The sequence below is a fragment of the Sphaeramia orbicularis genome, chromosome 17 (assembly GCF_902148855.1).
Source record: "Sphaeramia orbicularis chromosome 17, fSphaOr1.1, whole genome shotgun sequence".
Lineage (NCBI taxonomy): Eukaryota > Metazoa > Chordata > Actinopteri > Kurtiformes > Apogonidae > Sphaeramia > Sphaeramia orbicularis.
The window spans coordinates 15,499,969-15,527,123 of NC_043973.1; the positions used below are offsets into that span (position 1 = coordinate 15,499,969).

A 27,155-nucleotide genomic window follows, 5' to 3' on the forward strand; every position below is an offset into this window, starting at 1 on the left:
ACATATCAAAAGGAAGAAATAGTGCGTTTTAGGCACACTTGGGAGATAGATACTTGTCTGGTAATTTTCTTTTGTTTACAATGTGCACATTTTAGTTGGTGGCCAGAATTTAAAAGATTATGCAAAAATGAACAACTTTTGAATTCTAACCTTATTTAAATTGTGAAAAATAATATGAAGTTTTGTAACACAAAGTGCAAAGTGTGCCTAAAAGGCGCACCTGGATACCAGAGGGTTAATTGACATTTCTCTGCATGGTTGTAAACATCTCATGAACACTGTGCATCCAGTATTTAAATATGTTTAATTGCTATGAATTATTGTTGATGTGCAAGTCTCGTTTATGAAGACTGACATTAATACACTTAACCATTTGTGGTACATGTTGCAGTGTTTATTTGGCATTCCTCATACAGATGCAATTACAACACTTTTTCAAGTAGTTAAAAAAAGAAAACAAATATAACAAAAGACACGTCATCTTTTGATTCTTTTAATAACGTTGCCATACACATGAAATTTTAAAAACTCAGTAACACAAAGATAAGAAAACATTAAGAGTATATTCATCTTTTTTTTTCTATGACATGTTTATGTGACTTGGTTTAAAACGGGAAAAAAAAACAAAAAATCCAAATAACTTCCAAAAAGCCTGGTGGTACATCAAGAAGCTGAGTTTTGCCCCTCGATTGGAAAACTGTTTATTATGCAATTTACATTTGTCTTGAATAAATGTTAAAATACATAAAATGTTGTATTGAGAGGTGTGTGATTTTAAGTGTGTTTTGAAGTTGTGATTTTGTAAACTCGCTTCTTGAAATACTAGTGAGGTAAATCTGGTGGCCCATCTTTTTTAACTACTCAGAGACAGTGACGTTTTGGCATTGAATATCCTCCCGGTGCAGTTTTTTGTCACCAGTTTTCATCCAGTACAGTATTGTCAACAGCGAAGACTTAAATGCTCACAGATGAGAGCATGAACATCTGTGCGTTTCAACTATAAACTATCAGCTGCAATGGCATTAGGATAAGCTCTTTTTATGACATCTGAACAGATGACAGAGGTATTTTCATGAAAGTATATATAGAAAAACAACATTTAGGAGCTAACAGTGAAAGCAATACGTTAAAGGTTTAAATGAACCTTGAATTACATAATGTAAAGAATAAAATAACTTCAACTTATCAGAGATCCAAAACAACATCTGAACATGCAAAAACACAAAGTTGGCCTCAAAAATATTTACACTTCAATACATTTTCAGGGAATCAATGAACCAGAGACAGCACTGATTGACGTAAACTGGCATTTAACGGGTAGTGTTGTTTCAAACTCTGACCAAACACATCTCGTAACATAACTCTTTATCTTGAGTTATTGGTCGCACCAAAACCGTATTCATTTCCAAGTTAGCCTGCCGTTTCCCTAAACAAAAAAAATAAAAACTAAAAAAAGCTCCATCTGAACGATATTAAAAAAGCTGAATTCACCAGATTCAGTCAGTCAAACTCATAACACAAGGTTTAAAACTATTTCGGGGATCTTTCAAAAGATACAAGACGAATGTTTGTGATGCTTATAAGACTCATTTCACGTTTTTAACCGGTGTCCCAAATTCACACAGAACAACAAGGCAGTTGTCAAAAAGAAGGCGGTTTCTGGTGAACAACATTTACAGAGGTTTGTGTTTATCAGACTAAAGCATTCTGATGTCTACTGAGGTATTAGTCCTTTCTCATGTAACTGTTTTTTTTTTTTTAATTATTATTATTATTTGTCTTCAACTACAGCAACAGTGAGCCCTGTCAATGAATTTAAATGCACCGTTCACAATGTCTGATGGCCGAGCAGTCACCACCGTCGTCCCTTCTCCTCCTCCTCTGTCGTGTGAACTAATGAGTCCATTTAAATACCATCTCTCAGGATAGACTTTGGTGAAGTTTTCTTGGTTTTATTGAAGTTCTGTCCCATAAGAGCAGTTCCTTGGCTTCTTAGAGACCAGTGTATTGAGTGTGACGCTCTCCTCACAATCAGTTTTCTTATCAGACCGCTGAATCACATCTATTATGATGACACTGTGTTGCAATGTATCTCAATGTATCACAAATGGTGAGCCATGGAAAGTGAGCCCAGTGTGTGAAAAATTACTCCGCCGACTATAAATGGCGGGACAGTTTTGTCCTCTAGATGTATTTGTGGCAGGGTGCTGCTGCCCTCTACATGAAACTGCCGCATCTTTAGTCACTATGGCATGTGGGTGGTGACATGACTGGCTGTTGTGGCCATATCGGAACCCAGCAGGAAGAGCAGGTCTCTGGCCTGAGACCTGGCACAAGAACTTCTGGGCTGGCAACAAGTCAGATCCAGCCTGGCACCGGCTCCTCTCTTCTCTGGAGGCTTATTTCATAAAGGGGAATAGAGCGGTTACAGTACAGGACATATGACGGCCAGCTGGCACTGCAGTTTGTTAACCACACAGATGGATAGTGATGAGTCAGGAGGTTTCCTGTGGGTCCTTGTCGTCACTAATCCCAGACGGAGACCTCGTCCATCGGGGGGCTACTGTCCCGGGACATACGGCCAGCTGATCGAGCTTCCGGAGAGCTGCATGTCACGGATCAGCGTCTCGATGGGTGTCTTTCCTACCAGGCGCATGAAAAAGAGCTGAGAGATGAGGCTGGCAGGAACGGCGCGCAGAGCGGGGAGGCGCAGGAGCAGGCGGCCGAAGCGCTGAGGCTGACTCGGGTACTGCATCCGTTCGTACTCCGTCAGAGCCACCTGAGCCTTCTCCTGCAGAGACTCCACGTGGACAGGGTCTGTTAGACCACAGGCGTCTGAGAGGGAGGAGGAGGGAGTTACTTAATAGTGTGGGCAGGTTACATAAAGAGTCGTGATGAGAAGAGATGAAGGTTGAAATACCAGCAAGTAATGATAAAATACTCCAGAGGGAGACACGTACAAATATAGCTCATCATCTCTCTACTCTTTAAATATACAATAAGTGTATCATTAAGACCTTAAGAAGCCCTCACATGACTGACAGACTCTGTGGGAAACATGTACTGAAGCTCCAAGAAGATGATTTTCATTTGTTTTAGACGTTGAACTCAACAAAAGTGTAATAACAACTTAGCAAGTCTTAAATACAAAGTGCTGCATAATGAGCAATGAAAGCAATAATTACACAGAGCACTGAACATGAGTGCATTTTCACTCATTAGCCAGGAGATGGTGCTACAGCAGGTACTTCCCATTTTAATGTAGCAGCTCTTAAAGCAACTCCAGCCGATTTCACACAAAACAAAGCATCAAATCTAAAGATTATTCATTTTATGGGCCATACTATGCACGAACAGTAGATCAGTTCTGACAAAAGCAGTGGGTTGTGACAAACTTAAAAATTAGCTGTATGTCGGTTTCCTAAATGACATACAACACTGGCTGTATTTCACAGAATCGCACTTGACAAATCTTCATGTACTGCGCAGTACATTACCATCATCTTCTTCATCTTTTATTTAATAGCCAGTAGTGTTTAAGGTGCACCACCACCACTTGCAAAGCTGGAATGTGGAACAGAATTCCACATTTACATAAATTAAATACAGACGCACAGCTCAGGCAAAAATGAAGTTGACATGTTAGAATACAAGATTTGTTATGCTACATTTTAAATAATGATTTGTGGCAAAAATAGTTGTAGTCTGAAATGCAAATTATTTCACACATTTCTAATTAGAGCAAATTAAACTAAATCTGTTTAGTCTGCCAACAGCTGCCAGGTAAATATTTCCACGGTATTAAAAGCCTGAAAGTCATGTTCATATGTAGGACACATGACATTTTTCACACCGCAATGTATATATGTGATATAACTGTAGTTATGCTACTGTATATAAGTAACATGTGCAGGTTCAAGGAAGATATGTGACTTTTTAGACATTTTTCATTGGTCAAATGTAAGACCTCACATTCACTAAAATAACAGTACAGTGGGCCTCAGTTATTAACTTGACCCAGTCCGAACTACGTTTTAATCCAGTTAAAGGTACGTTTTCATTTGTCCTTAACTAATGCTGCTGAAGCTCATACCTGAACCCTCCACCCATGAATGACTGTTGGAGGCTCCAGTCATTCATTACCTCATTGTATATTGAATTTTACAGTTTGTATGTCTCCTTGCTTTTAGTGTTTTTGTTTTGCTGTGGCTACATATGTGGTTTACCACCACCAGAGTATGAATAATGGATCCACTGTATGCACTTTGACCCAGCCAGCATGTCCATGTGGGCCCCAAAAGAGTTACAATTAGGCTGCAAATAAGGGTCCCATGTGGGTTTGTCTGCAGTTTCCATGCTGGCTATGTGTGTTTACCCATATCAGAATCGGAATCAAAATCAGAATCCGAATCTCTTTATCGTTATTGTACCAAGTACAACAAAACTGAGGTAAAGCTCTCCGGTTCAGTGCAAAAATTTACAGACAGACAACAAATATCAGAAAAACAACAAATATCAGTAAAAGGCACAGTTATTTACATTAAAAAATAAAAAGTATTGCAAACTAAGACATTTGTAAAACAGAGAATTTAAATAGTGCAAATAACACGACAAGTAGTGCAAATGACATGAAAGATAAACATCGTGGGATAAATAGTGTGAAGAATAAATAATATAAGATATTCAGATCTCTGATTCTGATACGGGCAAACACATGTGGGGTCACCATGGAAACTGTGGACAAACCCAAATGGGACCCTTATATGCAGCCCAAACGTAACCCTTCTGGGGCCCACGTGGACATGCTGGCAGGGGAGTATGCATTCAGAGGGAAGCACTATATAAATCTAATTATTATTATTATTATTATTATTATTATTATTATTATTATTATTAATAATAATAATAATAATAATAATAATTATTATTATTATTATTATTATTATTATTATTTGTTATTATTATTATTATTATTATTATTATTACGTATATATTGATGGAGAAATTACTCATTTCATTGCATCACTAGATGTAAAATGCTAAACAATAATTAAAAATGTGACAAATACTTTACAAAGATTCCCAAAGCAAATGCAGCAATATCATTTATTGTGTGTGTGGAATTTGCAAGACCTTTCAGTGCCAGATTGAATGATTTTAAAGGATAATAAAGGCCTTAATTTAGGACAATCCAATTTAAGACTTGTTAAGGATCACCCTACATGTAGTGTAAGTATGAGTGACCAAGAACCGAACTGTAAACAGACGCTCCTGTCATGCACCTGTGATCTGCTGTTATTTCCTCCGACAGTAACATCAGGTATGTCTGACACTTACCTGGTGAGAACAGTGCGATGGCCTTGAGACAGCTGTACTCCGCAGAGTCCACCTGCAGCCGGGTCAGCTTGTCCACCTGGTCCTGGAACACCCTCACCTGGTCCATGAAGGACACCACGCGCTCCGCCGACATGGGCGAGGAGTGGAAGCCGGCGGCGGCCAACAGAGGAGCCATGTGGAGCGGCAGCGCCGACTGGGCCGCGTTGAGGATGAACAGCTCGCTCCAGCTCAGCCTCAGCAGGGCCACCTGTGGAGTCATGAGGGACTTAATCATATACCCTGCACTGGTTTCATCTATTTTTAATGTGCACTGTAATCATTGTATATTTATGTTTTCATGTAGACATACTGTCTAATTCTATCTATTTTTTATAAATATATACGCATGCAATTCCTGGAATCCATAAAAGGTCAAAATAAAAAAGAGACTAGACGTCAAATATGAGTAAGAGGATTGTTTCTATTATACGATGATTTTTCTGTATTCATTTACACAACTTTTATTAATAAATTCAGTTTTATCATGTCCCCATTAAAATATACTTTATGTTAAAGACTATCGTTATCATATCCTCATGAGATTACAGTACATTAAATAAGTGCCTGGATTGAAAACCGCGTGATAAATAGGAGTGTAAGAAAATATCAGTTCTGCAATATATTGTAATATTTCATTTCCCAATACTGTATCGATATTAAAAAGTACTGTATCGATATTTTTAGGTATTTATTCAAATGCAGATATTGTGGAGGTTCATTTTTGTTTTTCTTTTTTGTTTATATTTTATTCATTATTATTTAACACTCTTATGAAATAATGTTAATTCCTTTGTTAGGACTGCACAAAAATAATGTAATATGAACTAATAGAATATAAACATTTGAACAGGATCTTAAACTGTAATGTCTGTAAAACAGAATTTAAGTTTTAACAGGAACATTTTGTGATATAGCATTAGATCCTGTTCAGATCAAATAAAAATGTGTTTAGTATTTGTGCCAATTTCTGGTGTAATTCAATTCTTCAAGGAAATAATCATTTTTAAAAAAAGAAACAAACAGAAAATTGCCTTTTTAACAGTATCAAGATATATCGTGATATATCGTATTGTAATCCTAGTATTGTGATTTGTATTGTATCGCCGGATTCTCCAATACACACCCCTAGTGATAAAACAGTTTTTTCTGGCACTTTTTTTTTTATGGTATGTCCTTTGCTTGACACTGTTTTTAAGTTAAGGAATGCCGTGAAACTCATGTCTACTGCAGAGGACAAAAATGCATTGCTGTGTCACAGGTGGATATATTCAATTCATGTGAAACTATGTAATTTCAATTAATTATTTTATTTATTTTTTACCTTTTTTTGTCAAGTCATCTCATCAGTTAGTAACTTTTCCATCTTCCAAATTAAAATGCCTAAACCACATTGAGATCATCTTCAGGAAGTTCATTTTATTCACAGAAAATTTTCTATGTTGTTGTGATATGTATTGTTTTCTGGATAAAATATTATAGAATAATTTAATCATTTTGTATTTGTTCCCACCTTTGTTAAACCAGGAAAGTCACTTTGAGACAGGCAGCAAAATAAATTCTGCATTATCTTCCTAAAATAATTGAGTATTTTTTTCTGATTTTTCCAAAAACACAAAAATTTTCCCAGAAATTGAGTATTTGATGCAAAAAAGTCATTTTTGTCAAAAATTATCAGTTACAATTAGTGTTGAACCAAACATTCAATCAAAAATATATAAAGTTAAGTGTGGGGTCCCTTCCTAGAAACATTCCAGACCATGTAAATGTTAGACTTTTAGGTGCAGTTTAACAATGCTGCTTATGCCATACTTACTCCTAGTGCAGGTTTCTGTCGTGATAGTGATCCTTTATTATTATTATTAATATATTTTTTTTTTTCCTTTATTATTTCTAGCGCACTGGCAATGACTGAAGAGGGATTATTTCATGTACGGTTTGTTATTTGCTCTGTTTTGCTTCTTTTTTTTTTTTTCTATGGTGCTAGCTGTGTTTAATTTATTCCCATGCTTACTTAAGATTTCTTTAATGACCATTCAGCACTGCACTTGTATTATATTGAGAAAACTTCAATAAAAAGATCTTGATCAAAAAACAAAAAAAAAAAAAAAATCATATATAAAGTTAAAAACTTACAAAATACACTGTCAATACCCAATTTACACATAACTCCAAAAATAACCATGAATCAAAAGCAACTACATCTGGATGTTTCAGCCCTGTCATGTAAAATTTTTCAGTTTAAGACAATTTTGTTTAAAACAGAGTCCAGTCTGAGAGGAACAGAAAGTGCTTTTTAGTCAGTTTTATCTACTAACCTGATCTGGGACGGGCAGCTCGGGGAAATAAGGGATATTCCTGGCCCACTCCACGGTGCTGAAGAGTAGCCGTGCTGCCAGTTCACAGATATTGTCGATCCCCATGGCGTTATCTGGACCTGCTTGCTGGCTGTACTGGTGTCCGTACCTGCTGCTCGGGTACGGCTCGGCTCGGAGAAGCTGGGAAATGAGCTCCGACACCGGCTGACCTCCACCGCTTCCATTGTTGTTATTATAAAACTCACTGCCTCCAAGGCCGCTGGCGCCACCTAATGGTGTAATGGAGGGGCTGAGACTGGGCTGAGGTGGGATACGACCGCGTTGAACTGCTGTAGTTTGGTTGGGGGCAAAGGGGGAGGAGAGGATTGAATGAAATAAAAACAAAATAAATAAATAAATAAAAAAAAAAAAGAGAGAATACAGAGAAGACAAAGGGGAGGAGGAATCGAGAAGGACAAGGGGAGGATAAAAGAGCATAAGAAAAGTTAAAACTGAGTTCAGCCAGGGGTGTACATCAGATTATCCACAGAACGGATTGACCCGATTGTGAAGCTGTTCTTCACGACTGTAAAGAAGCACGAGTGAAACCAGACTGATTCCTAAAGCGTGAAATCGAGCTGAAACGTTCTTAAGCTCATCAGACTGTGTGAAGGTCATGTATAGAAATAAAACAAAGAATTTACTTCCCATTCAAATTTTCAATCATTGCATGTATGGAGTGGGAATGGGTACGGCGATGACAATATGTCGAAAAATTGAGCTCCATATACGACGAATAAGCGCCATAACCATGACCGACAGCTTTAGCGGGACAGTGGGCCAGACTACAGAGGGACCATTTTCATTCAGGGGGGATGAATGCATGTGGAAATCCCCACTGAGGTGTCCTTGAGCAAGACACTAAATCTCTATAATGATCAGGAATGCTGGTCTAGAGCTGAAACTGACCTTTGACCTCTCTGTGGAGGTGGTCAAACAAAGAGAATTCCTCCTCAGGGGGCTGTAATGGGTCTCATTAACACAGGTTGTTTGTAGAGGAGCATGAGAACCAAAGCCAACGCAGAGACCTCACATGTCCTTAGGTTTACAAATCACACACCCACTAACTGCTAACGACTTCAGACGGATTAGGGCATTTTCTCTGGTTTATAGTGAACAGATCTCCTGAATTCAGAGATATTCACACACCGTGTTCACACTTGGCACAAACAGATGCTTTGGATGATCCGATCACAAACCCACAGCTGTAAACACAGGTGTGAAAGTATTTAAAACACATTGAAATGCAATTATTCCGACCGCATTCAAATGGCACGATGATGTTGTGGTGTGGGATCACGGGTGTTACTATTATCACCACTGTCTCTGAGGAAAATCTATTATGAATCATGTACAAGAGGTAATGGTTGATGCTTTCATTCACAGTACGCTTAGTGCGGTGTTTTTCAACCTTGGGCTTGGGACCCCACATGAGGTCGCCTGGAATTCAAATGGATTCGCCTGAAATTTCTAGTAATTGATAAAAATAAAAACGTACTAATAAAAAATATATATGGTGAGCAAGGTTATTATACAAAACTAACTAAAACGTATAAAAATTATGGATAATAAAATTCCCTTTGTTTTTGTCTTTGTCAATGTCGGACTGATACGAAAGCGATTTATTTCGCTCTACCAATTTTAGCTAGTGGCACCATAGGGTACTTCACGGTCCGTCACTTCTCGTCACTTGTCGTTAAGTCGTCTTCTGGTCCCCACTCTACCTGGAAACATGGAGACTAAAGTTGGGAGAAAGCAGCAGAGTCCTGTCTGGGATTTATACGAATACGATGGAGAAGAAGAGAAAAGGTATAAAAAAAAACCTAAAACTAAATGAAAACTAAGCATTTAGAAAAAAATGAAATCTAATAAAAACTAGCAAACCTGCTCTAAAAACGAATTAAAACTAGCTGAATTAGAGAAAAAAAAGTCAAAACTATTTTAAACTAAACTATAATGAAAAATCCAAAACTATTATAACCTTGATGGTGAGTTGAGAGACAATCACAATCCATAACAGACATGACAAACTCCGAAGTTGAAACTGAAGCACTGTGGTTCTGTTTATCTTTCAAATGTTCATTGTGGTCAGTTTCAGATGCTGCAGCTCTTTCATAATTCATAGTTTGAGTTATTGTTTGTTCAGTATTAATTGTCAGCCTTGTAAATCCAAGCTGGACTGACTGTACATATCCTGACCAAGGAAAATAAAATTCTCACTTTGTGCAGTAATCTACACCTGGCTTTTCTGCCTCCGTACATATGAGGGCTGTTCAATAAGTTCATGGCCTCACCCAGAAATACTGGTTGTTATAATACAGGATGTTACATTCTTTCGTGATGGGATAGTGATGCTTGAACATCGATGGACCAAGTGCATTGCTGTAAATGGAGATTATGTTGAAAAATAAAATATAAATTATCAGTCTGTGTTGTTCTGTTCTGGGTGAGGCCATGAACTTATTGAACAGCCCTCGTAATAATATACATTACACTGGGTTACAAAAAATTTTTTTTTTGCAAGTTGTCTAGGTTTTTTCAACTGAATTAGGACCATTTTGCACCGCTAAATCCAAAAATGACATCTGTTTTTCTCAATCAGGTCAGGTTTTTTTGCTAATTTGATTTTGAAAAATTTGATCTTCTCACAAAATTGATTACATTTTTGTGACTTTATCAGTTGATTTTTTAAAATAGTTCTCACCCAAAATAGGTTTTAAGAGAAAAAAATCATTTTCTAACAGGTTTCCTGTTAGGTACAATGGTGTATTCACCGCAGATGTAGCAGAATACGTCAGGCTTATTTTTGCAAGATCTTCTAGTCGAAGCCATTTCATTCACCTGTAATATTAAAAAAAAACATTAATCATAAATTGGCAAAAGTAAAATCTTCAGAACTCGTTTATTGCAAGAAATATGAAAGAATTTTGTATCATATGATGTGAAAATGCCCGTAAATGTAAGCAAAAATGTTAAAAAGCCAATATGTAGCATAGTTCAGAAAGTTGACCTGATTGAGCAAAATTAATGTGATTTTTGGATTCAGCACACCAAAATGATCCTAAATCAGCTCAAAAAACTTCAACAATAAATTTGTTGTTGACCAGTGTTATATACACTAAATGTCATCTAAAATTAACGTTTATTTGCAACATAATACACATACTAACCCTTACATCACAGGTGACAAACATGCGGCCCGCCAAAGGGTCCAATCCGGCCCGTAGGATGGATTTGTGAAATGCAAAAATTACACTGAAGATATTAACAATGGTGTCAAAATCATTTTAATTCAGGTTCCACATACAGACACATACAGTCTAATTAGATTTCAAGTGGGTCAGAACCAATAACATATTATAATAATAGCCTATAAATAATGACAACCCCAAATTTCCTCTTTGTCTTTTTTGGTGTAAAAAATGTAAAATTACATGAAAATGTTTACATTACCAAAGTATATGTTTACAAAAAACGTGAATAACCTGAACAAATATGAACAAACAGAAATGTCTTAAGAAAAGTAAATGCAATTTTACCAATATTCTGCCTGTTACTAAATGTTTCGTGCGATTGTAACGCACATGTGTAAATGATAAACTGATAAACCGAGGCAGAATATTGTTAAAAGTGCACTTATTTTTCTTAAGACAATTCAAGTTGTTCATGTTATTCAGATTTTTAAAGGAACTTTGTAGATATAAACCTGATCATAATATAATTCTACTTCTTTCTCTGTTATTATTTTACTGGTTCGGCCCACTTGAGATGAAATTTGGCTGAATGTGGCCCCTGAACTAAAATGAGTTTGCCTTACATGATCAAAAACAAATTAATTTTAGCCAAAAAAAAATTGTCTCAGTTTTTTGAATGTCTGGGGTCACCAAAAATTTCTGATGTTAAAATGGGGTCACGAGCCAAAAATGGTTGGAAACCACTGACTTAATGATATATATTCACATTATTAACTTTGCTCGAATGAAATTGTTGTGACACCCCCTTTGTTCATGTCAACAAAGGGGGCGTCATATTAAAGATTTATATGAATTTTAACCTTGTTGGGAATGTCTAATATAATGTAAATACAAAGGTAAACAAATATCCAATACAGTTTTAGTCACTTTTATGTGGAGATGTTAAATATTATAGCTTTAACTAAAACATGACACACTACTAGTGCGTCACACTTGGGTTTGCCTGGAACACACCAGCGTTCTGATTTCTAATGTGTAAGTAGAAGTGATGCACATGTGTTTATTAGAGCAGGAATCAGTGACATCAGCAGTCTAATTCAGCATGTGATCTTTTATACTTAGGAGTGGATCATTGAAAACAGCCTTTAATGCACAGCGTGAACATGTTCAGTGAATAGAACAGAATAGAATAGAATAGACCAGGGGTGTCAAACTCATTTTAGTTCAGGGGCCACATTCAGCTAAATTAGATCTGAAATGGGCTGAACCAGTAAAATAATAATATAATAATATATAAATAACATCAACTCCAAACTTTACTCTGTTTTAGAGCGAAAAAAGTAAATTTACATTATGAAAAGGTTCACATCTACAAACTATTCTTGATGTGTGATGTGAAGATGTGAATGACATGAACAAACTGAAAAAATAAGTGTAATTTTAACAATATTCTGCCTCGGTTTATCGTTTACACATGTACATTATAACTTACAGATCACAAATACACAAAACATTTAATAACAGGCAGAATATTGTTAAAATTGCACTTACTTCTCTTAAGGCATTTCAGGTTGTTCATATTTGTTCAAGTTATTCACATTTTCTGCGAAATTATACTTTGATTTAGTGTAAATACATGAAAATATTTACATTTACAAAGAGAAAAATTTGGAGTTGTCATTATTTCTATGTTCTTATGATAGTATTTTACTGGTCCTGCCCACTTGAGATTGAATTGGTCTGAATGTAAAAGAGTAATAGTGTAATTTTTGCATTTCACAAATTCATCCCGAGGGCCGGATTGGACCCTTTGGAGGGCCAGATTTGGTCCCCGGGCCACATGTTTGACACCTGTGAAATAGACTTTATTTGCCATTTGTGTAGATACATCGCAGTAGAGGTACATTGGAATTCTTGTGCGTTTCCCTGAGTCACGGAATCCAAAAAAAGACAAGAACAAAAAAAGCGGTTCCTGCTGTTGTCGAGACTTCTTCTAAATCACAGGTGACAAACATGCGGCCCGGGGGCCAAATCCGGCCCATAGGATGGATTTGTGAAATGCAAAAATTACACTGAAGATATTAACAATGGTGTCAAAATCATTTTAATTCAGGTTCCACATACAGACACATACAGTCTAATTAGATTTCAAGTGGGTCAGAACCAATAACATATTATAATAATAGCCTATAAATAATGACAACCCCAAATTTCCTCTTTGTCTTTTTTGGTGTAAAAAATGTAAAATTACATGAAAATGTTTACATTACCAAAGTATATGTTTACAAAAAACGTGAATAACCTGAACAAATATGAACAAACAGAAATGTCTTAAGAAAAGTAAATGCAATTTTACCAATATTCTGCCTGTTACTAAATGTTTCGTGCGATTGTAACGCACATGTGTAAATGATAAACTGATAAACCGAGGCAGAATATTGTTAAAAGTGCACTTATTTTTCTTAAGACAATTCAAGTTGTTCATGTTATTCAGATTTTTACAGGAACTTTGTAGATGTAAACCTGATCATAATATAATTCTACTTCTTTCTCTGTTATTATTTTACTGGTTCGGCCCACTTGAGATGAAATTTGGCTGAATGTGGCCCCTGAACTAAAATGAGTTTGCCTTACATGATCAAAAACAAATTAATTTTAGCCAAAAAAAAATTGTCTGTTTTTTGAATGTCTGGGGTCGCCAAAAATTTCTGATGTTAAAATGGGGTCACGAGCCAAAAATGGTTGGAAACCACTGACTTAATGATATATATTCACATTATTAACTTTGCTCTAATGAAATTGTTGCGACACCCCCTTTGTTCATGTCAACAAAGGGGGCGTCATATTAAAGATTTATATGAATTTTAACCTTGTTGGGAATGTCTAATATAATGTAAATACAAAGGTAAACAAATATCCAATACAGTTTTAGTCACTTTTAATGTGGAGATATTAAATATTATAGCTTTAACTAAAACAATATTATAGCTTTAACGTTGCACTTGGATTAAAGTGGCCCCTGAACTAAAATGAGTTTGACACCCCTGTTCTAAATTCAGAAATAGAACCAAAAAAACACGTATCAAGTGGAAGAAACATCAGTAGAACGTAATTCCGGTGCGGTTATTTCTGTGGATTTAGCAGCTTGACACTGAATGATGCCTCATTTAGGCTTCACCACTTGAGGTGAAATCCCGTATTGGATTGTGCCAGATCGAGCGAACACAGCACAGGGCTCCTCTGGCTTCAACCAGAGGCTTAAGGCTCTGGGCCACAGGTGCCTTAACACCGTTTCCCTCTCAGTCATCCTTACGCAGGCACTAGATTAAGCCACTTAGTACATGGCATTGAGCTGACACGCATGGCTGGCTTAGCTATGATAGGACCTCGACAGCCATGTGAGCATTTTCTGGAGCTCATGAAGCACACGAGCAGAGATAAAGACTAATTTAACTCATCTGAGAGCGTTTGATATGTACAATCACGTTGCTTGAGCAGTGAAGAAAGTTAGAGAGTTACCTTCTTTGCGCATGCCGACGCGGAAACATTTCTTCAGACGACAGTACTGACACTGGTTCCGGTGGTGCTGGTCGATCTGACACTCCCTGTTTGACCTGAAGACGGAAGAGAATTACAAAACAAATCCAAAAATCAAATGGCAGCGTTCTGCTTCAGCAACATCGAATTAACGACACTGTCAGACTTTAAATGCAGATTTCCCCTCAACAAGTAACATCTTGGCTTCAGCCCATAACGACAAATGTTGGTCTATCGCAGGGGTGTCAAACTCATTTTAGTTCAAGGGTCACATTCAGCTAAATTTGATCTGAAGTGAGCCGAACCAGTAAAATAATAATATAATAACATATAAATAATGTCAACTCCAAACCTGTCTCTATGTTTTAGAGCGAAAAAAGTACATTTATATTATGAAAAGGTTTACATCTACAAACTATCCTTTCAAACAATGTGAATAACATGAGCAAACTGAAAAAATAAATGTAATTTTAACAATATTCTGCCTCAGTTTATCATTTACACATGTGCATTATAACTTACAGATCACAGTGGATCTACAAATACACAAAACATTTAATAACAGGTGGAATATTGTTAAAATTGTACTTACTTCTCTTAAGACATTTCAGGTTTTTCATATTTGTTCAGGTTATTTACATTTTTTGTGAAATTATACTTTGTTTTCGTGTAAATAGATGAAAATATTTACATTTACAAAGAGAAAATTTGGAGTTGTCATTGTTTATATGTTATTATGATAGTATTTTACTGGTCCTGCCCACTTGAGATTGAATTGGTCTGAATGTGGAACCTGAACTAAAAGGATTGTTAATAGAGCCCGACTGATATGGGATTTTTGGGGCCGATGCCGATACCGATACTGGGGGCTAAAAAAAGCCAATATCCAATATATTGGCCAATACCCGATATTGGCCGATAACCGATATATTGGCCGATATATGAAATAAGAACACTGATCACCACAGGATATAATAATCTTATATTAGATAATTGTGGACAGGTGGATAAACAGTTGCATAAATCTTTGTTTATCTCACAAAGATAATTTACACAACTTTCAAATGCAAACTATGCAATCACAAAAATAATTAGAGCAAAAAATATAACTTAGCACACAATTAAGTTTTTACTCACAAATTTTGATGTGTCTGCCTCACGGCACTACAACTTCTTACGTGGACTAAGGACTAAACTGAGCATGTGCAGAGTGAATTAGGTGAGTCCTAAGTTGTTCCTGATTGGAGCAATCGCAAGAGTTAAACTGACCCATGTTACAACTGTCCCCGGTCTCCCCTACACTATTATCACCCAGGCCTGCTGGCAGAATGAAACTGTGAGGTAGACAGGAAATTCACGGACATGGATGTGTGTGGGGGGGTGAATACTTCATAAGACGAGGGGGGGGTTCGTGATTTTTGGAGCGGGGGTGGGGGGGGTAGCTCTGTGATTATGTGATGATTGTGTGTTGGGGGGTGATAGCGTCATTGTCCGAGCAGGAGTGAAAGTGAAACTAACTCGCTTTAAAGTTCCTCTTATTCTCCGGGCAGCACACACACACACAGGAGCAGCAAAGGACAGAATCTCAGCGCAACAAAAAAGTTATATCGGCCACATCGGCTACATATTGGCCGATGTTGATTAATTGGTGATACGCTACAATTGGCCCAATTAATCGGCCAACCGATTAATCGGTCGGGCTCTAACTGTTAATATCTTAGTGTAATTTTTGCATTTCACAAATTCATCCTAAGGGCCAGACTGGACCCTTTGGCGGGCCGGATTTGGCCCCCGGGCCACATGTTTGACACCTGTGTTCTATCGCTTTTTTGTGCAAATTAAAATGTGAAAAGAATTGTGCTGCTGGGATGCACGTGTAAAAAGCACTGTGTTTGTTCTCCTTTCCACACTGACTATGAAGATATCTTCTGCAGCCTGTGTTAGGCAAATAAAGTTGCAGCCTTTTTAATATCAAATTCCCTCTTTGTGTGATTTGCCTCCACTTCAGCATAACAAAGAAGCAGCCAAGGGAAACAAAGAGGGAATTTTGCATTCAAAAGACTAACTTTAGTAAAAAAAAACAAAAAAACACTTCATTTGTCTGTTTTAGACCGCTGAAGCCTTAAATTACTTTCTGCTAACCTTCACAATGTAATTTTGCACATTGTAGGACCGGGTATTTTATCCTCCATCGATCTGAAATCACTCAAAAATAAGGGGGTCTGCTGTTTTTATGAACATAATAGCATGTAAGTATTCCATTAACATCGACCCACCCTTGTATGTATAATGCTTTATGCATGTTTCACACCACAAGTGAGTTTGAGGAGCATCTTTACATTAATATTGTATTACTCGACTACATTTTCCATAAGACTGCAGGCAACGCTGTCACGGATCGACAGCAGCACCGATAACATTCAGTGTTATTTCAATCATGCGTCTCACATTATTAATATGTTCGGGTCTTTACTACTAAAAATGTAGCATGAGAGTCACTGATAGACTATTTATCCTTTTAAGATGGATTATAACTGATGTATTTAACTAAAAACATCTAGATTACGCAGACACAGCTTCCACATGATTTATTCTCAAGATAATTTTTCATGACTTTCTTAATCAGCTTATTCTTCACGATCTCACATCATTTTCCTGTTTTTTTTTTTTTGTGCTTTTTTAAAAACACCACTGTATACAAAAGCACCCACTTCTGTATATGCAGTTTTTTTTCCAGTTCTTGTTTGCCATGGGCTCTAATTAAAAGGTACCACTGGCTATGAGGGAGTTGGGGGCTGTCTGGCTCATATTTCCTTGTATTGCATCTCAATTTTTTGACATAAGATTCTTTGTCAGCTGAATTTTTCTGCTTTTAAAATGTTACATCAATTCTAGTTTATTTATTAGCTGTGTGGCTTTTTATATGACTGCTTAAGTGTTTATAAGGGAGGTTTTTTTGCATTTCGATGGCCAGAATACAAAACCTCCTATCTGAAAAAATCACATTTTTCAGGAAACAAAAAAAAAAAGTTTAGTTTTATTATACAGGGTATCCCATAAGTCTCCATACATAGGAAACATAATACATATGGTTCTAACATGTATTTCTTTATATTTCTTCTTTATAGTTCTTCAGCAGTGGAGGACACACATTGAAATGTGTTCCTGACAAAATGGCAGTCATATAGAGCATATTATATAAATAAAAATGGTTTATGTCAAGAAACGTTTATTTTTCCTATGTATGGAGACTTATGGGACACCCTGTAGTATGGTTTTTGTTAAAGATATCCAAGCATATTCTACTGTTCTCAGACTCTCTTTCTATATTATGTGTTAAAAATACATACTAGGTATTTATGCCTCCCAAAGTGTAGCCCATTTAATGTGAAAACTCAAAATCTAAAAATTTGCAGATAGGTTTTGTTTTTTTAGCCATCGATTTGCATCTTTTAATATCCAAACTCTCCTGCACAATGTCCTATTTTGTATTTAATCATCTTATTGTACAATATTCTGCAAAAGTCTTAGGCTGGATTTAAGTTTGCTAGGTTATAATGACATATGCATTCCTGTCTTTGTATTAAGACACAGGCTAGACATACAGGAAATATTTACAGCATTAAAAACAGCTTCTATAACCAAAGTGATAGCATTTAGTGTGACTTCCCTTTGTATCCAATATACACTAAACTATTCAACAGAATTTAACAATATTATGCCTCATCTTATCATTTTTACTGGAGCATTACAACTTGCAGATCACAGTGGGTCTACAAAGATACAAAACATTCACTAAGAGGCATATTTATAGTTAAAATTCCACTTACTTCTCTTAAGACAATTGAGGTTATTCGTTTTTATTCAGGTTATTCACATTTTTTTTTGTTAAATTACAGTTTGTAAATTTAAACATTTTCATGTAATTTGACTTTTTTTTTGCATTATTCATGGGTTATTATGATAGTATTTCACTGGTCTGACCCACTTGAGTTTGAATTGGCGAAGGCTGACCCATTGGTTAACCTTAACCTACAAAGCTCGAGAGTCAATCGGACAATGCCTGTGTTTTTAAATTGCAGTGACCTCAACTAAATTTTTGCACTTTCTCAACTGCACTTCAAAAAACTGTCTAACTTTTCTATTATTACTATATTATTACTGTTTGTTTGAATTTATTGTTACTGCCTGTCTGTAAAACCTGTTTTCTTTCATGGCATGTGCTGCTGACCTTGTAAAAGACATTTCGATCTCAATGGTGGAGCCCGACCGATGTAGGATTTTTGGGGCTGATACCGATATTGGGGGCTAAAAAATGCAGATATCCGATACATTGGCCTATAACTGATATATTGGCCGATATATGAAATCAAAACTAGAGCTGCAACCGATTAGTCGACTAGGTGCTTGAAGTCAATGCAAAAAGTCCAGATTCGATTAATCGACTCAAATTGATTGAAGGGAGATATTCTATTGCAGTTTTCCTGAATTGAAGCTTCTTCGTGCGTCACAATAAGCGTCCGTGTGAAACACAACAGTGGAACCAATGTTTAACAGCAGAGAAATGAAGGAAACAGAGCTCTGATTCAGGAGAATTGTGGCCGAATGATTTTTTTGAGTCGATTAATCGGTTGCAGCTCTAATTATTATTATGGTTATTCTGTTGTTTTACTTGGTATTTTTATTTCACTTTTAATTGTTTTAATTGTACAGCTGTTTTTATGTCGTCTTAATCTATTCTTGTATTTTTAGTCTATAATTTTTGCTTTTTAATCTTCTGTACGACACTGTTTTTAATTGTACAGCTGCTTTATGTCTTTAATCTATTCTTGTATTTTATTTTATTTTTTATTATTTATTTATTTTTTTAATATTGGTTTTCCCCTGTAAGTCGCTTTGGAAAAAAGCATCTGCCAAATGCATAAATGTAAATAATCGGTCGGGCTGATTAATCAGTCGGGCCCTACTCAGTGGGATTCTATCTGATTCAATAAAGGTCTAATAAATAAATAAATAAATTGGTCTGAATGTGGTCCCTGAACTAAAATCATTTTAACAGTTGATTGTTAATATCTTCAGTTTCATTTTTGCATTTCACAAATTCATCCCACGTACCGGACCGGATTTGAAGCCTATGGTGGTCTGGTTTTGGTCCGCGGGCCTTATGTTTGACACCGGTGCTCTGGATTATTTTATCAAACTCTTCCCATTGAGCCAAATATAAAACCAGCAATGTAGGTTATTGTTGTTTTTCTGACACGGATACACTAGGGGGAGTCCACCCTGTATATGTGTGTGTGTGTTTTTTTTTTTTTTAACAGCATGTACCAGAATGCACATGCTCTGGTGGATCACAGATCGATACGCCCCCTCACCTGCAGGTGTAGCTGAGGTTGCGTCTGATGCTCCTCTTAATTGTCAGCCTTGTAAATACAAGCTGGACTGACTGTACATATCCTGACCAAGGAAAATCAAAGTCTCACTCATTCACAGTAATCTACACCTGGCTTTTCTGCCTCCGTCCATAGTAATATACATTATATAGACTAAATGTTGTCTAAAATTAACGTTTATTCGCAACATAATATAATACTAACCCTTACATGACAAAAACAAATTAATTTTAGCAAAAAAAAAAAAAAGTTTCCATTTTGAATGTCTGGGTTGCCAGAAATTTGTGATGATAAAATGGGGTCATAAGGCAAAAAAGGTTTGAACCACTGGTTTAGTGATACATATTCGCGTTATGTTGCTTTGTTCTAATGAAATTGTTGCGAGTGGCGTTCATGTCAGTACAGGGAGTGTCATATTATAGATTTATATGAATTTTACCCCTGTTGGGAATGTCTAATATAATGTAACTACAAAGCAAAACAAATATCCAATACAGTCTTAGTCACTTTTAATGTGGGGATGTTAACCCTTTCATGCAGTGTTCACTCGAGTGGACAGTTATCATCATTATCTCCATGAAATGAGTAATAACCCACTAACATGTCTGAGTTTTAATCAATTGTTAACTGTTATTAGACTGTAATTAACAGTTTTTTTTGCAGATTATCTCCATTAAGTGAGTAATAACTAATATTAGCGTATGCTAAAATGTGACAAAACATCAGATTAGCGGCATTAAAAATGTTTTTATTATTTCATAGTTTCCACACAGTATATGATTTTGCTTCTAAAATCAAGTACATGGTGTCCAGCTGAGTGGACATTTTTGTAACTCCATGAAAGATAGATTACAAAAATTTCAATCGCATTGTTTTTTTCATGCCTGAAGAGGAATAAAAACACTCAGGAAAAAAAAAAAAATCTTGATTAAGGTTCTTATAATTCATGCATGAAAGGGTTAATGTGGAGATGTTAAATGTTATAACTTCATCCCACAGACTGGACCGGATTTGAAGCCTATGGTGGGCCGGTTTTGGTCCGCGGGCCTTATGTTTGACATTGGGGCTCTGGATTATTTGATCAAACTCTTCCCATTGAGCCAAATATAAATCCAGCAATGTAGGCTATTGTTGTTTTTCTGACACGGATACATTAGGGGGAGTCCACCCTGTATATGTGTGTGTGGTTTTTTAAATTTTAATTTTTTTTTTTTTCAAATACCGTGTTTTGACCCACTAACATGTCTGAGCGTTAATCAATTGTTAATTGTTATTAGAGTGTAATTAACACATTTTTCTGCAGATTTTCTCTATGAAGTGAGTAATAACTAATATTAGCGTATGCTAAAATGTGACATAACATCAGATTAGCAGCATTAAAAATGTTTTTATTATTTCAAAGTTTCCACACAGTATATGATTTTGCTTCTAAAATCAAGTACATGGTGTCCAGCTGAGTGGACAGTTTTGTAACTCCATGAAAGATAGCTTACAAAAATTTCAATCGCATTGTTTTTTCATGCCTGAAAAGTAATAAAAACACTTAGGAAAAAAAAAAAAAAATCTTGATTAAGGTTCTCATAATTCATGCATGAAAGGGTTAAATATTATAGCTTCATCCCACAGACTGGACCGGATTTGAAGCCTATGGTGGGCCGGTTTTGGTCCGCGGGCCTTATGTTTGACATTGGGGCTCTGGATTATTTGATCAAACTCTTCCCATTGAGCCAAATATAAAACCAGCAATGTAGGCTATTGTTGTTTTTCTGACATGGATACACTAGGGGGAGTCCACCCTGTATATGTGTGTATGTGTTTTGTTTTATTTATTTATTTTTTCGAATGCCATGTTTTGACCCACTAACATGTCTGAGTTTTAATCAATTGTTAACTGTTATTAGACTGTAATTAACAGGGTTTTTTTTGCAGATTATCTCCATGAATTGAGTAGTAACTAATATTAGCGTATGCTAAAATGTGACATAACATCAGATTAGCAGCATTAAAAATGTTTTTATTATTTCAAAGTTTCCACACAGTATATGATTTTGCTTCTAAAATCAAGTACATGGTGTCTAGCTGAGTGGACATTTTTGTAACTCCATGAAAGATAGATTACAAAAATTTCAATCACATTGTTTTTTCATGCCTGAAAAGTAATAAAAACACTCAGGAAAAAAAAAAAAAATCTTGATTAAGGTTCTCATAATTCATGCATGAAAGGGTTAAATATTATAGCTTCATCCCACAGACTGGACCGGATTTGAAGCCTATGGTGGGCCGGTTTTGGTCCGCGGGCCTTATGTTTGACATTGGGGCTCTGGATTATTTGATCAAACTCTTCCCATTGAGCCAAATATAAAACCAGCAATGTAGGCTATTGTTGTTTTTCTGACATGGACACACTAGGGGAAGTCCACCCTGTATATGTGTGTATGTGTTTTGTTTTATTTATTTATTTTTTCGAATGCCATGTTTTGACCCACTAACATGTCTGAGTTTTAATCAATTGTTAACTGTTATTAGACTGTAATTAACAGTTTTTTTTGCAGATTATCTCCATGAAGTGAGTAGTAACTAATATTAGCGTATGCTAAAATGTGAGAAAACATCAGATTAGCAGCGTAAAAAATGTTTTTATTATTTCATAGTTTCCACACAATATATGATTTTGCATCTAAAATCAAGTACATGGTGTCTAGCTGAGTGGACATTTTTGTAACTCCATGAAAGATAGATTACAAAAATTTCAATCGCATTGTTTTTTTCATGCCTGAAGAGGCATAAAAACACTCAGGAAAAAAAAAATCTTGATTAAGGTTCTTATAATTCATGCATGAAAGGGTTAATGTGGAGATGTTAAATGTTATAGCTTCATCCCACAGACTGGACCGGATTTGAAGCCTATGGTGGGCCGGTTTTGGTCCGCGGGCCTTATGTTTGCCACTGGATTGCTCTGGATTATTTGATCAAACTCTTCCCATTGAGCCAAATATAAAACCAGCAATGTAGGCTATTGTTGTTTTTCTGACACGGATACACTAGGGGGAGTCCACCCTGTATATGTGTGTGTGGTTTTTAAAATTTTTTAATTTTTTTTTTTTTTTTTCAAATACCGTGTTTTGACCCACTAACATGTCTGAGCGTTAATCAATTGTTAATTGTTATTAGAGTGTAATTAACACGTTTTTCTGCAGATTTTCTCTATGAAGTGAGTAATAACTAATATTAGCGTATGCTAAAATGTGACAAAACATCAGATTAGCAGCGTTAAAAATGTTTTTATTATTTCATAGTTTCCACACAGTATATGATTTTGCTTCTAAAATCAAGTACATGGTGTCCAGCTGAGTGGACAGTTTTGTAACTCCATGAAAGATAGCTTACAAAAATTTCAATCGCATTGTTTTTTCATGCCTGAAAAGGAATAAAAACACTCAGGAAAAAAAAAAAAAATCTTGATTAAGGTTCTCATAATTCATGCATGAAAGGGTTAAATATTATAGCTTCATCCCACAGACTGGACCGGATTTGAAGCCTATGGTGGGCCGGTTTTGGTCCGCGGGCCTTATGTTTGACATTGGGGCTCTGGATTATTTGATCAAACTCTTCCCATTGAGCCAAATATAAAACCAGCAATGTAGGCTATTGTTGTTTTTCTGACATGGATACACTAGGGGGAGTCCACCCTGTATATGTGTGTATGTGTTTTGTTTTATTTATTTATTTTTTCGAATGCCATGTTTTGACCCACTAACATGTCTGAGTTTTAATCAATTGTTAACTGTTATTAGACTGTAATTAACAGGGTTTTTTTTTGCAGATTATCTCCATGAATTGAGTAGTAACTAATATTAGCGTATGCTAAAATGTGAGAAAACATCAGATTAGCAGCGTTAAAAATGTTTTTATTAATTCATAGTTTCCACACAGTATATGATTTTGCTTCTAAAATCAAGTACATGGTGTCCAGCTGAGTGGACATTTTTGTAACTCCATGAAAGATAGATTACAAAAATTTCAATCGCATTGTTTTTTTTTTTTATGCCTGAAGAGGAATAAAAACACTCAGGAAAAAAAAAATATTGACTAAGGTTCTCATAATTCATCCATGAAAGGGTTAAATATTATAGCTTCATCCCACAGACTGGACCGGATTTGAAGCCTATGGTGGTCCGGTTTTGGTCCGCGGGCCTTATGTTTGCAACTGGATTGCTCTGGATTATTTGATCAAACTCTTCCCATTGAGCCAAATATAAATCCAGCAATGTAGGCTATTGTTGTTTTTCTGACATGGACACACTAGGGGGAGTCCACCCTGTATATGTGTGTATGTGTTTTGTTTTATTTATTTATTTTTTCGAATGCCATGTTTTGACCCACTAACATGTCTGAGTTTTAATCAATTGTTAACTGTTATTAGACTGTAATTAACAGTTTTTTTTGCAGATTATCTCCATGAAGTGAGTAGTAACTAATATTAGCGTATGCTAAAATGTGAGAAAACATCAGATTAGCAGCGTAAAAAATGTTTTTATTATTTCATTGTTTCCACACAGTATATGATTTTGCTTCTAAAATCAAGTACATGGTGTCCAGCTGAGTGGACATTTTTGTAACTCCATGAAAGATAGATTACAAAAATTTCAATCGCATTGTTTTTACATGCCTGAAGAGGAATAAAAACACTCAGGAAAAAAAAAAAAAAATCTTGATTAAGGTTCTCATAATTCATGCATGAAAGGGTTAAATATTATAGCTTCATCCCACGGACCGGACCAGATTTGAAGCCTATAATGGTCCGGGTTTTGGTCCGCGGGCCTTATGTTTGCAACTGGATTGCTCTGGATTATTTGATCAAACTCTTCCCATTGAGCCAAATATAAAACCAGCAATGTAGGCTATTGTTGTTTTTCTGACATGGATACACTAGGGGGAGTCCACCCTGTATATGTGTGTGTGCGTGTTTTTTGTTGGTTTTTTTGGATCAGAATGCACATGCTGTGGTGGATCCCAGATCGATAAGCCCCCTCACCTGCAGGTGTAGCTGAGGTTGCGTCTGACACTCCTCTTGAAGAAGCTCTTGCAGCCTTCACAGGTGAACACGCCATAATGCTTCCCACTGGACTTGTCCCCACACACCACGCAGTCCACCACGCAGGCCTTATCATCCTCTCCGGCCTCCATGTCGCTGCCCCCCGCCTGCGGAGACCCGTCTTCTTCCTCCCCCCTCAGGTAGCCCTTATCCCCCAACCCGTTGGTGCCCCCGTTGGGATCTCCCCAGCCCCCACTCACCATGGCCATCGCTTGGTTACCGAACCACCGCAGAGGAAAAAATTGGACAGACAGCCAAAAAAAAAAGAAAAAAAAAAAGAAAGAAAAAAAAAACCTTTCTTGGTTGCTGTCAAGGGATCATAAATACCAGTGTGTCCTCCTACCTGAGATAAGAGTCAGTCAGTCAGTGTTTACCGCTTTTCTGTCCTCTCATGTGTTATTCTAGGAACAGTCCAAACAAGCGCTCCAAAAAAAAACAGGAAAAATAAGGCGACAATGTTTGTTTCAGTCAGTCTCCTCCCACTCCACTATGACCTGGAAACACTTTAACACTGGCAACTTTTACTTCAGCATGCCTGTGGATCTGTGTCCTCTTTTTCTTCTGCTTCTTCTTTTTTTTTTGGGTGAAGGTTTGTTGTCTTTTTCTTTCATCCGATACGTGCGTAATTTTGTGCTCGACGCGTCGTTTGTGGAAACCTTCACACAGGAAACAACGTGTCAAATAAAAAGTACAGATCGTAGGAAGGGTTGGAGAGGTAAAGAAGGAGTCAAATGTTGCAGCACACACACTTATTCCGGTTTTCACACACATACACACACACACTCGCAGCTCTGTCTGTGTAGCAACAGTAATGGCTGAAAAAGGACCTCGCTGTAGCTCGCCTTAGCACATGCCTGGAGAGGATCTGACCACCCCTCTTCTTAAAGTACCCCTCACACTAAAACCAAACTCGATCGTGCAAAAAAAAAAAAAAAAAATAGAGTCGAACAGCCATGACTCTTTCTTACCTTTAGAATAAATATCAATGCGCTGCGTTCGATTTGGAACAAAATAAATCCTTAGATCATCTTTGCGTCTGAGAGCGCACACGCAGCTCCGCTATTCTGCCGTAATCCTCTCAGCAGCAGAGGCAGAAGCATTGTGACCCACTATGAAGATATCCCAGCTCTCCACGCAAACAAAACAACTAAAAAAAAAAAAAACACTTCCACGCAGCCGGTTAAGTCACAGTGTGCGTGTCACATCCAGAAACGCACGACGCACCGTCTGTGTTTGGAAACAGGGAAGTGATCACCTCTCCTCCTCCTCTGCTCCTCTCCTCCTCTGCTTCTCTGATTTCTGATTTCGAGGTGGTGACAGTTATCTTCCACAAATCCACGTCCACGGCTCCTGCAGGATCTAGTCTTTTGTCGGTGCTTGCCCACGAAGAACTAATGACTTGCGGCCTAGTGGTGTTTGGTCCTGTGTATGAGGCGAATAGGAGGAGGTGTGGAGGGAGTGGGGTGGGGGGGTGGATGGATGGGACGTGCACTCCTCTTCTTCTTCTTCTTCTTCTTCTTCTTCTTCTTCTTGTTCCTCTTCTTCTTCCCTTTTGCATCCACAGATCAGCTTTGAGGAAAATGGCCCCAGCTCCTCCAGCCTCTACCCTCTGCTTCCTCTTGTCTGTTTTCCCTCAGCCTTTTTGTGTGTGTTTGTGAGGGAGATCAAGCAAAGAGCAGAGAGGGAGTGTGTGTGTGTGTGTGTGTGTGTGTGTGCAGAGGGGGAGGGGGTAGTCTATATGTGTGTGTGTGTGTGTGTGTGTACTCCCAGGGATTTGACACTGCTATTCAAGCCCTGCGGTTACCATGGTGCCGGCTGCCTTATATGGCCATTGGAGTCAAAGAGCAAAGAGAGTGGGATGTGTGGGGCAGCACACACACACACACACACACACACACACACACACACACACACAGGAAGAATGTGGAGGATCTCTCTCCTCAGAGATGCAGAGAGCATGACCCCAAGGCCTCAAAAAACCAGCCCGACAATACCAGATTACCCTGAACCCCTGCAACAAATCTCTTACCTGCTTTTTGTCTTTTCTACAGAAATCTGCTGAAAGTTTTACACATTTGACCTCCCCAGCTTTTCTTATATCCATATATTTTTTATTTTATACCAGCTATTTTGCATTAGTAGGATCTGGGAGGTATAAAAACTAAGCGTCATCTTGGTACGAGAAGTAGGTTTTGCTCAAATGATG

General features: G+C 37.0%; 1 protein-coding gene across 3 annotated transcripts; it reads right to left on the bottom strand.

Moving 5' to 3' along the window:
• Positions 1-379: 379 nt before the first annotated feature.
• nr2f6a (nuclear receptor subfamily 2, group F, member 6a) lies at positions 380-26,092 on the bottom strand. 3 transcript variants are annotated; one of them, XM_030160340.1, is made up of 6 exons: positions 25,248-26,092; positions 24,890-25,209; positions 14,444-14,538; positions 7,692-8,020; positions 5,338-5,584; positions 380-2,835 (listed from the first exon to the last, which is right to left on the bottom strand). In XM_030160340.1, exons 2-6 carry the CDS (start codon positions 25,156-25,158, stop codon positions 2,561-2,563), a joined length of 1,215 nt encoding a protein of 404 aa, XP_030016200.1. In that variant the 5' UTR covers positions 25,159-25,209; positions 25,248-26,092; the 3' UTR covers positions 380-2,560. The 3 variants fall into 3 exon arrangements, with proteins under 3 accessions (XP_030016200.1, XP_030016201.1, XP_030016199.1); XM_030160341.1 differs by having other exon boundaries at positions 7,692-8,017; positions 24,890-25,211; positions 25,245-26,092; XM_030160339.1 differs by having other exon boundaries at positions 24,890-25,211; positions 25,245-26,092.
• Between the last annotated feature and the right edge of the window lie 1,063 nt (positions 26,093-27,155).